At 34.7% G+C, this 14,136-nt stretch overlaps 1 protein-coding gene across 1 annotated transcript; it reads right to left on the reverse strand.

Annotated features, from left to right (window-relative positions):
- Positions 1-6,107: 6,107 nt before the first annotated feature.
- LOC143154246 (ubiquitin-conjugating enzyme E2 Q2) lies at positions 6,108-13,822 on the reverse strand. Its single transcript, XM_076326190.1, has 6 exons — positions 13,540-13,822; positions 11,007-11,354; positions 10,705-10,864; positions 10,443-10,594; positions 9,866-10,163; positions 6,108-9,367 (listed from the first exon to the last, which is right to left on the reverse strand). Exons 1-6 carry the CDS (start codon positions 13,699-13,701, stop codon positions 9,336-9,338), a joined length of 1,152 nt encoding a protein of 383 aa, XP_076182305.1. The 5' UTR covers positions 13,702-13,822; the 3' UTR covers positions 6,108-9,335.
- Between the last annotated feature and the right edge of the window lie 314 nt (positions 13,823-14,136).

Genomic DNA, 14,136 nt, shown 5'->3' on the forward strand with positions numbered 1-14,136 from the left:
ATTTTGAACAGATTGAATGTAATACACGGTCCAAGAGCTACTATCTCGCCATCTAGCGCTTCGCTAACCAACTATTTCTCGACAAACTTGGACGTTTTTCCGTAGATGGCGCCACATGTACCTTTTTTTCGGATTATTTAAATTTTAAACAAATTAAATTATTCTTGGATTTGTGCTTCTGCACAGAGTTAATAATTGAAAATTAATATATTATACGTAAATCATAACTGTGCAACTATCATTTGTCCTCGTTATTTAAAAGAAATTTATAATTTTTGACCCTGATACCAAAGACCAAAATCGACGAAATATTTAGCAAAAGCTTAGAAATTTGTTCGAAAATCCCGCAATTTTCGTAAATATCGCAATGTCTTGATGTTTATTTATCATAATTATTAACAACCGTCATAGGACCATAGTTTAAACAATTATTAACAATGTCCTAGAATAAATAATGCCTTAAAATATCATTTCGTTGGAGTATTATTCATTCGCGATGGAATTGTTGTTATTGAAATCGAACGGACATTGTCAAGGCTGGATATGTTTATCGATTCACAAACGTCCATCACGATGATTTTTCTATCTAGAAATGCGATTAATTGAATTTCGACGCTTTTATTTAAAGAATACAGCTTCCACGCGTATTCCGAAAATTATAAGAATTAAACAAATGTTAAATTAATGTATCTAATAAACAATTGTTACTTTCTATGCTTTGAAACATTAAGAAACAAATTTATACCTCGAATCTCGGTCAAAATTAAAGGCTGTAGGCGAATCAATCATTTTTAATGTATAAATAAGATGCATATTGTAACATAAATGTTCGAAACATGTATAATTGTTAGTAACAATCGCGGAAATTTACAAACATTCACCGAAACCGTTCGTCTTCGCAGATTTCGCAATATCTCGATGTTTATTTATCATGTTTATTAACAACCGTCGTAGGACCGTAGATTAAACAATTATTAACAATGTTCTGGTATAAATAATGGCTAAAAATATCATTTGGTTGAAATATTCTTTGTTTGCGATGGAATTTTTGATTGAGGACCAACCGACATTGTCAAGGATACACGTATCGATTATCGATTCACAAATGTTCATTACGATGATTTTTCTATCTAGAGCGATTAATTGAATTTCGAAGCTTTTAAGTAAAAAATGCAACTTCCACGTGTATTCCGAAAATTATAAAAATTAAGCAAATGTTAAATTAATGTACCTAATAAACAATTGTTACTGTACATGTATTAAAACTTTACGAAACACGTTTTTACTACGAATCTCGACCAAAATCGATTTGTATAAGTTAATTAATCATTTGTAACGCATAAATAAGATGCACATTCTTCGATTAATATTGGGAATATGCATAAATATTAGTAACAATCACGGAAATGAACAAACATTCACCGAAACCGTTTGCATCCGCAAATTTCGCAAAATCCTGATGTTTATTTATCATAATTATTAAGAACTGTCGTAGGATCATAGTTTAAACAATTATTAATAATGTTCTAGTATAAATAATGGCTAAAAAGTCATCAATTGCTTGAAATATTTCGTTATATCGAACAAAGACAATCGAAGTAACGGTAAGTCACCTTGGTTGGGGTATATATAGCCCCACCCAGTTGCCACAAATTTCATTCTAGGAGGAGCCGCCGAGGTGGACGGTCGTCTTCATTTTAGGTATCTGGACCCTCCGCGGACAACAATGGAGACCGGTTACCCTCTCCGTAACCGCCACTGACCACCGCCCATCGGTGGCAAACATCTAATTTTGTTTTCTTTTTTTTTTTTTTTGTACAGCATTACTTCTTTCTTTTGTACTAACTCGCTAATTTTAATTCCTATTTGTTTTTCCATGCTTCTTTTTTTTGCAGTGCTTCCTTTATTTTCTAGTTGACATGTTTTTAACCATTCCCAATTTTCAATTCCTTCCTCTTAGCTAGGCACATCAGGGAAAGAAGAAAGAAGAGTACCCTCTTATGGTAGCCGCCTCTTTACCCATAAGCTTAGACTAAGTTAGTTTTAAGGCCACCATGTAGGAATATCTGTGCTCTGCCGAGCAATTATCCAATCTTTAGTTTATTTTTGCTCGCTTTCTCGTCTCACAGTCCGGCCACCTCTGCTTGTTGCATAAGCAAGTGACTGGCCGTGTAGGTGGTCCGAACGGTCGATCGCCGTCGCTTCTGGTGCGTTCGCTTTGAGAGAGAACATGCTGCGAACACAGGGGCAGGTGTTCGCACCGGTCCCTGCGGAAGCCATTGTGCCAGAAGACCCTCTCTTCGTCATCCTCCGTGAGTTAGGTCCACGCTCTGCGTGGCTCCTGGCTGCGGAGTTGAGAGAAACGGGGCACTCCCCTAGCGGAAGTGGACGGCGTCGCGCATTTCCTTGAGAATCGGGCCCACTGAGGGGCAACGGGACCGACCTAGTAGGATCAACTACACGGTTCGCGTCGCGTCATTCCCAATTTTGCCTCATTTTTTCCATAATGTAATTGCTCGGCAGAACTAAACGAGGAGATAGAAGGAACATTGATTCCTTCTATCTCTGTAGTTTACTAACTTCGTTTGTACTGCGCATCGAGGGAGATCGATGGAACTTTGATTCCATCTATCTCTCTCCGGGTCTCCGCTCGCAGCAACCTCCACGTGGTGAGACCTGGTAATCGGTATTACTCGCGACGAACAATAATTATTCGTCGCGGGTAGTACCGAGCTAATTGGCTGCGAATTTAGGACAGTTATTTAAGATATAAGAATAAATTGAATATTATAACGTATACGAAAGTCCGAATATTTTTGGGAATCGTAGGAATATGAATGTAACTCTGATGCAGTTCGATAAATTAATTTCGAATAACCATTCTTTAATAATAACCTTTTGTACCTGTTTTGCTTCCATTTTTCCCCTACGTGACCCTAAATACTACATGAAATGTAAAATATATGAAATGATACATAAAAGCCTGACAATGGAAATAAATGGTACTTGGAAAATTTTACCAAGCTGTCAGTGTAGCTGAGAAATGTAGTAGAAAAATGATTGTCACGAACAAACGTAAATCGATAATCGGTACCTTCGAGTTGTCCTTCGCGGTAAGAATACGTGTGTAATCACTTACGATAGCTAATCGATCTAGTAAAGATACGTTTATGGAATACATATATTATCTTGAAAATGATTTCTGATACGTGTAACCAATATTTTGTATATTTTATTTAAACATAACATACAAATGTATTAAAATGCAATGATACGAATTTAATAAATGATAATCTATTTGCTGGATCGGTAACTTATTATAAAGTTTAAATAACACTACGTAGCGTTTCATCCACGCTACAACTTCTATACCCGTCAAGATGAAAGGGAAGCGGATTTTCTTTACGTTCCCCTCACACGGTAAAGATCTATCACCGTGGGTACACGACGATGCCATGAATACACGTCCCATGTGTAAATACAACACAGCACGTAAAGGAGATCGAAACTCCACCTGTACATAGAAGAATTTTGTTGGAAGAAAATCAATTCATTGCTCGAGGCAATCGAGGGACTATTAAACACCACTCCGTTTTGCGTTTCTTCTTAGACAAGTAACTCTCTGCCCCTATCTTGAACAGAGAAACAAACCGGCATGGCCATAAACGACCAATTGATTCTGTACAGATACGGGAAACAGAGCGATGATGCTATTCTAAACAATCTAATTGTTCAGAAGTCGATCAATCTTTTGCGAAAGAATGGATCATTTGCGACGTATGGTTGTTCTTGAATTTCTTACCTTCTTGTCGAATAAAATACATAAATACAGACGGAAAATTAATCTTGGAAAAAAATTGCAACACTGAGATGAATTTTTACGACAGGTTTTCTTTACTCCTCGTTACGCCATAAAGATCTATTGGATCCAATTTTAATCCTTGCGATTCTTTCTTCCAGACAATTAGAATTTTAAATCAAGTAATGTTTTATACTATACTTTTATTCTTACTTCTATAAATTATTCGTAAAACGACTTAAAAATATAAAAAAATAAAAAGGGCCGATTGGACCCGGATGATAAATTTACGACTATCTTGCACGATATATTAAATTTTCGCCGATTCGGATGCGTCATAGGTTCGTTTATGAAAGCCGGGCTGGATATTTTTAACACACATTGTAAAATCAAAAGAATCGTCACGGCTCGCAAAATTGGGAGTGCAGGAATCACTTCGCATCTCGGTGATTTCTGTTTTTTATTAAAATCTTTATTTTCTGTTTCGTAGCGTTCTTCTAAATAATAATAAACGTAACGTAATGCAAAAATTGCGGCGTGAAAAACAGAGAGAAAGAGAGATAGATAGAGAGAAAGAGAGAAAATGAATGAACGAATGAACGAACGAACGAACGAACGAACGAATGAATATAATGTCGTTATACTAGAATCATTGAAATTTTCACTCAATTCGGTAAATGATATGCACGACGTATATGTATGTGGAGCAGATTCAAGACACGTAAAATGACCTTAAGATTAATAGATTGACGACGACAGGATGAAGCGATCAGCCAATCGGTTGATTAGCGGTTTGGTTAATTAATTGGATGGGTACATAGGCAGATACAGTGGAGAAGGTAAGTCGAGTTTACAGATTTAGACTCAAAGTGCGTCGTTCACATGGAAAATCATCGGTAAGTCCTCGAATAGCGTGTCGTCGAATCGCGAGACAAACAGGAGAGAAAAAAAAGAAAACAAATGTCCATCGATAACATTTCGATACGAACGACGCTCTTTTCTCGAAGCCTTCGTCAAAAAAGTATTACAATACGAGAATTAAGTAATGCCATATACATAACACAGTACACAAAGTTTGTATACTTATAGCCGGTGGCTGGATGGATAATGATCGAAGGCAGCGGTTACGACGGAACTATGGTAATCGATCCTAAACGGTGGTACCTGTGACGCGAGATACAAATTTTCTTTTCTTTCTTTTTACTTTCTTTAGATTTCCATGCGTCGTCCACTGGAGTAACGATATTTCAAATTTCTCGTCGCTGAGGTTAGGCGTATTCCCATTCGACTATACGTTCCGCGCGCACCACGTGCCCTACTTGACAAATCAAAGATTACCTTTCCGATTAATGATTAAAATCGATTACTCAACGTAATGTGTGCAATTACACGCGGGAGTCGTAAAGGGAGCGGTTTACGCCGGTGTCGAGATACTCCGAAGGCAACGGGGGGGGAAAAGAAACTTAAGACACTCTAACGAACTCACTATTTTTGCCACAAATACATTCGGGAACTGAATACGTCTACTGTCGGCAGAGCTGCCCGTTATCGTGATCGGGAACGCCGGTGTGTACGTGTGTGTGTTTGTTTGTTTGCCTCTTTTTTTTTCCTTTCTTTCTTTCTTTTTTTTTTCTCTTTTTTTTTCAAATTCACACCGTCAAATGCATAAAAAAGATAGCTTTAACGCGTACAGGCCGATTGTTTTTGCGCTACTTGTTTATACCAATCCGATGATGTGACAAGTGTCGGCACATCGATGACAACGACGTGACGCGAATCTTGGTACGTGGTATGGAAGTAAGGAACGCGAAAAGTTCCAGCTTTAATCAGTCTTCGTATCGAAAGTCCACCGTAAATCACCGTGAAAAGTCGAAAGTTCGTTAAGCATATCGCGCGCAAACTACACTCGAAGTTACCTAAGAAGTTATGAAAATCATTTAGTTATTTTCTGAAGGATCGGCGATCGACAAACAAGTTTCTTTCACGCCGTTCGCTTCGGCACATTTTTAGATACACGCTCGTTATTTCGTTTTTCCTTTTTTTTTTTTCTTCTTTTTTTTTCTTTATCACAAGAAACTGAAACAAGAATTCAATCTGCTCGAAACGAATAGGTCGGTATCGTATTCGAATGCGATCGTCTATCGATGCAAGAGTGAGGAGAATTTCTTCGTCGTATTAAAATGTAAAAAAGTCCGGATCGAACGGGGACGAATAAATCCTTTTTACACGAGTCTAATATTTCACCTCGGGTAGAAACAGTTACTACCAGTCTCGCGGCCAGAAAAATAAATGAAATTTCAGTTTCAAATGGGCGTAAATGTTCTTTATTAAATATCGATATACCGCTGGATAAAAAATACTTGTACGATACTCAGTGCTTTATTCCCGTACGAAAATTCCCGTTACTTTTGCATCTACCGAGTGAACGAGATCCTCGTTTGTTTAACAGCTGAGAAACTCAAGTCCGTACCGGTTTATGTACGTCGATCGATATAAACCATTGATCCGTTTTCGATTTGTCCCGTTATAATCGGTATTACTTTCCTTCGGCTTTCCTTAGAACGTCAAATGAATTGAAAACAGAAATGTAGGAAGAGAAACGCAAAAACGTTTGAACGTTTTAGAAACGGTACTACTAACGATATTTGTAGCAAAAATATACAGGCCACGTGACGGCTTACAATATATACGCTCCGCAAGTTCTTACAAGAAAGAAAAATAAACTTAACAGATACAAGAGAAAAGAAAGCTATTTTTTGAGATAGAACATAACGGTTAACGACGTCGAACAACCAGCACTCAATGTCAGTCGGGCGCGGCTGTACAAATCATTGATGCCCCCTGACAATGAGCTCGTTGATTGTACACTTATACTTAGGAATCTAGATTTCATTACGATACTGCTCGCACGAATTTCACAAACGATTTTTAATTACACCACGAACAAAACTAGTAACCCATGCTACTCCGCTCGATTAGTCCAATAATTATATTTACGGATGCATCGTACATGCGTTATTGCCAATAACATATGTACCGCATCATCTTCGTACGATTGCTGGCCGTTTTTACAGAGACACGTTAATAATAATGTTCCTTGTACAACACACGGTGTATCGATGCGTCAAGAGATTATGGATTCGTGTTTAATGAACAACGATGTGTACTTTGTCGAAATTCATATGCGGCTCCAGCCCTCCAAGCATTAAAAAGTTATCATCGCTGAACGCGTTAATTAAGAATACGTACGGACCAACGTACGAAGATGAAACGCAAGGAACGGAATATGTATATTTATATACACGAATCGGAGCATGTGTATGAATGCATATATGCATGGATGTATCTCTCTCTGTCTGTGTGTGTATGTATACGTGTGCGTGAGCGTGTGTGTCTATATGAAGATGTGTCATATATGTATACGCGTATTTGTGTACGTATGTATGTATGTACGAAACAAGTCGCATAGACGTTCTGGGAGTCGAATCAAGTACTTTAGAATACACTAAAGCAAAAAACATCAAAAAAGATTGAAATTCGCTTCATAATAACGTATACGCAATAGTTTGACCATTATTTCTGCTATGCAGCGAAACTTATCACTACTATCAACTAGAATCAAGTCATCGTGAAAAAGACAACGGAAGTTCGTAATTTCGTATATAATGAAGAACAAGACCCGTTCGTAGACGGAGAAACGTTCCGCGAAGAAAGACGTACATGGATAGCCGTAGTCTCGTGAATTTCAAAAATACATGTGTAATAATACGCGTGTATTAATTTTAAAAAGCGGTACTCGTCTTGCGGTCCTAGTGGTGCCATTAATGTACTCCGTGTTCTCCTTATTGTGTCTTATTTTTTTTTTCATTAACTGGCCCGTGTAAACTCTACTCTGGCACAAATAAATTTCATCCATTACTCGTTACGTTTCACGTTCGATACGTCATGCAAATAGAGCTCGAATTGCAAATCAATGTCACGATATATATATTTATATATATGTAGAGTACTACTAAAAGATCTCTTGAACGTACGCCCAACACACAGATTTAGTGCCGACCTCAAGCACAATCAACCGCTTTGTAAGACCGTATAACAAAAGTGGGTCGTACTAAAAACGAGTCACACAACCAAATCTTAAGTTTGTTCTTTTTTTTTTTTGATATTTTTTTTTTCTTTTTCTTTTTCTTTTTTTAATTATACGTATATTTGTATTCCTCGATTTAGAAAACTGGACTCTAAAGAGCACTTTCGAGACGTCAATATACGAGCGTATGTATGTACATCTATACAAGTCTTATTTATTTTATTCAGTTACATTAAGGAAATACATACTATCTAATATTGCTATGCGATACCTACGTGTATAAATATGATTAAAAATGTAATACATGACCTTTCAAAGCTGTTTAGAATGCAATTTAAGACAAATGTTCCACCGTGTTATTAGTTATACATTAAATACGAATGATAAGATAATTATGGTATATGCAACGTAAAGCGTTAGAGGTATCTACAGTCATTACTTTTAGTAACTAGCGTTGCGAGACTGCTTAAAAAGTGTAAAAAAATATTTTTTACGTGAAAAGCTTACAATCTTTTTATCTGGATAGAAGAAATCAGTATTTATTAAGATACTCTTTCTTGACTTCTGTGTGATGTGCAAAATTTAAGAAAATTTGTAACTAATGCCATACCCTCTAGAGCCTCGTAATATGTAACTGTAAGATTAATGTTGTGAAAATTGTGTCTTATTAAAGTAGTTCTTCGCGTAATAGTTTGGTTGTGTGCTCGTTCACATGGTTGAACTATGTTCGTCAATGAACGAAATTATCCAATAAATACAAAAGGTAATAACAAAACTCGCTTTTACCCCCAGAAACATCGCTATTCTCATATTTAATCGTTTACTGGTTACTTTTAACAAATGTATATACCCAAACAACTTATTCATGAATTGCACGATGAATGAAAAAATTAAAATATAATAAAATAGAATGAAACGAATGAAATCTCACAATGATAAAAAACACTTCGAAAAATTCTCAATATAACTATCTAAGTTAATAATCATCGTGTTCGCCCTGTTGAAAAAACAGGAAACACAGATTGCGCAAACGCATTTCACAGAATGTTTACACTGTTTCGTACGTACGTACAACATGTGTACTCGCAAAAAGAAAAACTAAGATTAATATTATTTGGAATAATTACGATTCTTAGTAATTCCGAACGTAAGAATCAATTCCAGATAAAATGATCATATCTCACATTCACAAATGCGATTGGCGATCTAATCACTAATTACTGAAAAATCTATGCATACGGAACCAAACACTTCACTGTTTGCGCGGCAGCCTTCTCAGCCATCAAAGGAATTATGCTTTAGATTAATTCAGTATCTTAAGTTACCTAGTTAATGTTGTGTTTTGTGTATTAAATCATTATCGTAACAATTATTTGTTGGGCACACACCGAATTAAAGTCTCAGCTGTAAGCACGCGTCAAACTTTTCTTTCTTCCTGATTCATGTTCATTAGCCATCCTCTTTTGGAGGGGTAAACCAACCTATAAGAATATTTAAATACACAATGTGCTCTTTGTCGTTTTTTTAAAAACCACACTCAATGCACTTCTACATATTAAATATTATATATGAAAATACTAAATATAAAAGAGAATCCATTTATTTCTTAAATATGTTCATCCTTCTAAGAAACCCTTTACTAACAATACAATATTAGATCATCTTAAAACTAAATTTACATGAATAAATATTTTTGTAAGAGTGACAATATTGCATTAAAAAACTTGCAAATAGATTTTACATGCTGACATTTTTTAACATAATAAAACTTTATCACAGAAGCAAACAACACAAACCCTATTCAAAGTACATAGATACATATGTTGTGTTACAATAAAATTATAGATATTAAGAACATAATATTTAGGTAGTAGAAAATATCTCAACTATATTTATTACTTTTAAAAGAAATTTTCTTTTTATTGAAAACCCAATTGTGTTTTTATAAAATTTGTTGTAGAACAAAATTGAAGACTTACCATTTTTTTCATGTATTTGTACAAGAGACTTGAATGACTGTTGTGCACGTGCTAGACTGTATTGACCTTGCCCACCACATACTTTTCCTGCGCCACCAGATCCTTGAAACTGTATACGTGCTTTTCCCTTGACCAATGTTGCCGATATCTGCATGATGACTGCTTCCACTGTGTAGGCTGAACTCCAACCTTGTTTTGTTAAGAGCTCCATGCAAATAGCGCCTCCTATAAGGACGTATCCACCAGAAATCATGGGATGTACAACTCTGACAAATGGAGGTTCAAATGGATAAGTTTCCTGCAACAACAAGAATGGGTAATGAATTTTCTTATCCATAAAATCAGTATCTTGGATTTCATATTTACAACATACAATATGATTTGAACGTTTTACAAGTTTTTGAATAGTTTTTCAAATTTATTTAAGTACATTCAAGTCATGTACAATCAAAACATTATAACATAAGATTAGACATTTTGCATTTATTTATTTAGATAAAATTAAATATATTTTTAAATATATTTCAGTATACTTGAGATTTATATAAGAGTATATAGTTTTAAATCAATAATATACCTTAAATAGCATATTAAGTAAAATACTATCTTTTCCTTCCTTCTCTTTCAAAAGTATGAGATCGCTGTGTAGAGGCGAATCGGGGTCAACACACATCAACCTGATATTCCATTCATACAAACTGTCATTTACTAATTCTATGCTGTACATTCCTGTAACAGATACAAGCAAAATAATCAAATATACTGAAAAATTCTAATGGTATACCAACTAATAAAATTCCATAGTACAAGTGTAAACAAATAAGACTACCTATTCTTACCTTTCTTGAAACTGTCGCTTCGATAAATGTCGCGCAATTCTTTCATAAGTCTGTCTGTGGCTTGCACACTTCCACAGGGAGAACCCTTTAAGTAGTCTTGTCTTTGATTTTGCCTCAACCTTTCTAACGTTGCAAGATGTTCTAGATCCATTTCCTCGCCCTTCAAAATAAATTCAATGTTGATCCAAATGCATACAAATACAAAGAAATGAATATAAAAGAAATACAATTTAGTAGAATCATTAAATACAGATATTTCAATATCGAAATAATGTTTGTATTTAATATTCTCCCATGTTTACCTTACTCTTGGCATTCACATCTCCCTCGTCCATGTCTAAATGAAGGTCTTCTTCAGCCTCACTTTCCTCATCTTCATCGATATCTTCAACATCATCTGCTTCCATCCTTTGCGCTGCAGTTTCATTTGGTCCTCCTAAGCGCAATGGATCCAAAGCTGTTCTTAATCGTTCAACGTCAGGTGGCTCTGGTAATGAGTGAAGTCTACATAATTCTTTCAAGAGAATCCCAACTTGATTAATGACATGGTTGTCACGGCCTGTGGTATTACTTAAAATTTGTACCGCATTTGTGACACTCGTCTCCTCTGATTCTGCAAACCATACTGGTGGTGTAGAGGGGTATGTTTCCTGTGAAACATTGATTATGGTTTATGACATTTTATAAAGTATTACAATGCTAAATAATCTTAAAAGTTAAACAATTTTTTATTTAATGTATAGCTCATTAAATTTAATAAAACATAACCTTAGGGATTTATTTAACTTGTAGAGTTATATACACAGAATGATACAGAATGATACAGAATGATACAGAATGATACAAAATGATACAAAATGACACTTATACAATATATTATAAAGAACTGAATGATTACTTGTAAGAGTAATGGAACTTGAAAAGAATTAATTATTTGCTATATGCTAGTAACAATATTTAATCGTATAATTTGGAATCTCTTTGAAAGATGTGAAGAATACTATTGTTTAAAAAAACAAACAAATCTTGTATTGTATGTAATAAAACTTATTTGTTGTATCAGAAAATGTATACAATTAAATTTGTTGTTTGTAAGTTCCAAACAAATATATCTGTTTAATCCTGTGATAGTTTAGTTCAAAATGGAATAAAAAAAAGTGACATCAAAATTATATACAAAACTGAAAATTATTACTTATATACAAACTGAAATTTATTATCATATAGACCTTTTTGCATTCTCTTACTTTTGTTATATTTTATCTAATTCTGAGTAATATGCTCTACTGTAATAAGTCTAGTTTCAAAATCAATATGATACTGAATTTCAATAATGATATAAAATAAATTCCAATTTTTATATTCTATGCATTAAGAAACCATAAATCATTTTCAGATAAACATTCTCAATAAATAATAAACTAGTCTTCCACAAAACAAAAAATCATTATAGATAATAATGTTTAAAGCAAATTTTTTTATCATATGAATATCAAAATTTCTTAATTCTAATTTTTCAGAATGTTATAATGTTTATTAAAACTGTGGCATAAAAAATAACCAAAATGCACAAAGCACAAAGACTGAATATAAGCTTTGTCTTAGATAAAATATTACAATCATGAAAATTTAATAATTGCAAAACTTGATGGTAATTTTTATTATAAAAAATTACGTTAATTCAACAATTATACAACAAAAATTTATTAAAAACACTTATAAAATATTTAAATATGGATTTATCGGCAAATGCAGTTGGTTTAGAGTCAGTGCCACGTCTATACATACGCATAACACGAATCGTAAATTAATTAGTACTGCCAAACCGTAGTTGATATCAGGTAAATGCGAACAAATATTATCGATCTTCTAACGGACGAATCAACAAAATAATAACGTAATCAATTCATTTATAAATTAAATTCGCGCATCGAGCTTTTTGACGTTTCGTATAAAACGCAAAATAATTTAAATACCTTTTTCACGTCAAATAGACGCATCCAAAGTACCACACAATTCGTAATTAAATGGCACAAGAAAAAAGAAGATAATTATCATACGTTTTGATTTGCATGTGACCTTCCATAATAATTCAAAGTTAAGCTTCGATATTCGGTATCTTAAATTATCCATTACAAATCAATCAATTTCGTTCTAAATAGTATGAATACTATATAACGAGAAATAAACAAGTCTTTCTCTTCTATATTTAAATATGCAACAAAGAATTGTGCGATATTTATACATACATAGATAATTTCGTATCAAAAGCAACGGTAATGGCAACGGTAAGAGCAATGCAAATGGATATGCTTATTATTATCTAGCTTATCTATAAAAATTATCTAGTATATACGAAATTAGTAAATAGTTTGGTTTCGTACAAATACGATATAACTGTTTCAATAGACAGCGAATGTAAGTTAAATTTATTTTTGGCAAGTACAAATGGACAAGACAGGTACTATTGTGAGAGGTAACCCTCTATTTGTGACATACATTGACCTCTACCGCAATATTAATTCGTCTGAAAATCTCCACGGAAACTGCTTCATTGAAGCGAGAAAGAATCGATCGTAACTACAACAAAATTTTCTGCAGAGCAACAAGAAACCGTGGTAACAAAAGCGTGCATGGTGAATACACGGTATACATTCTCCCCGGGCATGGCTCTTGTCAAAAGCTCCAAATAATAACATGAGTGTTATTGTTTCTTTGTCCGACAGTCGCAGACAGCAATGGGAGTTAACGTGCGCCCGTATGAAGAGAAAAATGCTGTCGATGAGCCAGAATCGATTTACTGTTTCAAATTGTAACCATGCTTGTTACACTTACTGTGATATTGGCGTGTATTTCGTATTTCTTCCCATTTTTACCGACGAACCTGCAGCTGAGTTCGTCCACACTCGCAGACATTATCTGAAATCTCTCATGGCTCTTAGGGAAGACGGACTCAAGAGTTTTAATCTCCTGTTTAAGGGTATTCAGACAAGCCATTTGGGGGAGCGAACGAATGTGCCGTACCCCAAACTTTTCGGCGGCGCTTGCCCCAAAAAACACAGCAACCCGAAAGAAACACGACGTACCCGATGACTACCCGACAAAATGGCGACCGCGACTGACTGCTTCGGCCAGTCTCGTGTAATTTCGCTCGTTCTCGTCACAGATGCCAGCACTGAGCCATTCAAATGTACATGACGTCTTTCCGGTACAGCTGAGTGTGGTTGAACATGTTACGGCATTTAAAAGCTGAATTGGTTGCTATTTTAAATAGTGAATGATTCAACGAATATATAAAGGATAGTATTTTAAATACAGTATGAACACTTAACGAATGAAGTAGATTTATTTAAACAAATAAATCATACATCAAAAAAATAGTTTCTCTCGAATCTCGAGATATTTTAAACATTTTCATCACTTAATGATGAT

This window comes from Ptiloglossa arizonensis, chromosome 14 (assembly GCF_051014685.1).
Source record: "Ptiloglossa arizonensis isolate GNS036 chromosome 14, iyPtiAriz1_principal, whole genome shotgun sequence".
NCBI classification, from domain to species: Eukaryota; Metazoa; Arthropoda; class Insecta; order Hymenoptera; family Colletidae; genus Ptiloglossa; species Ptiloglossa arizonensis.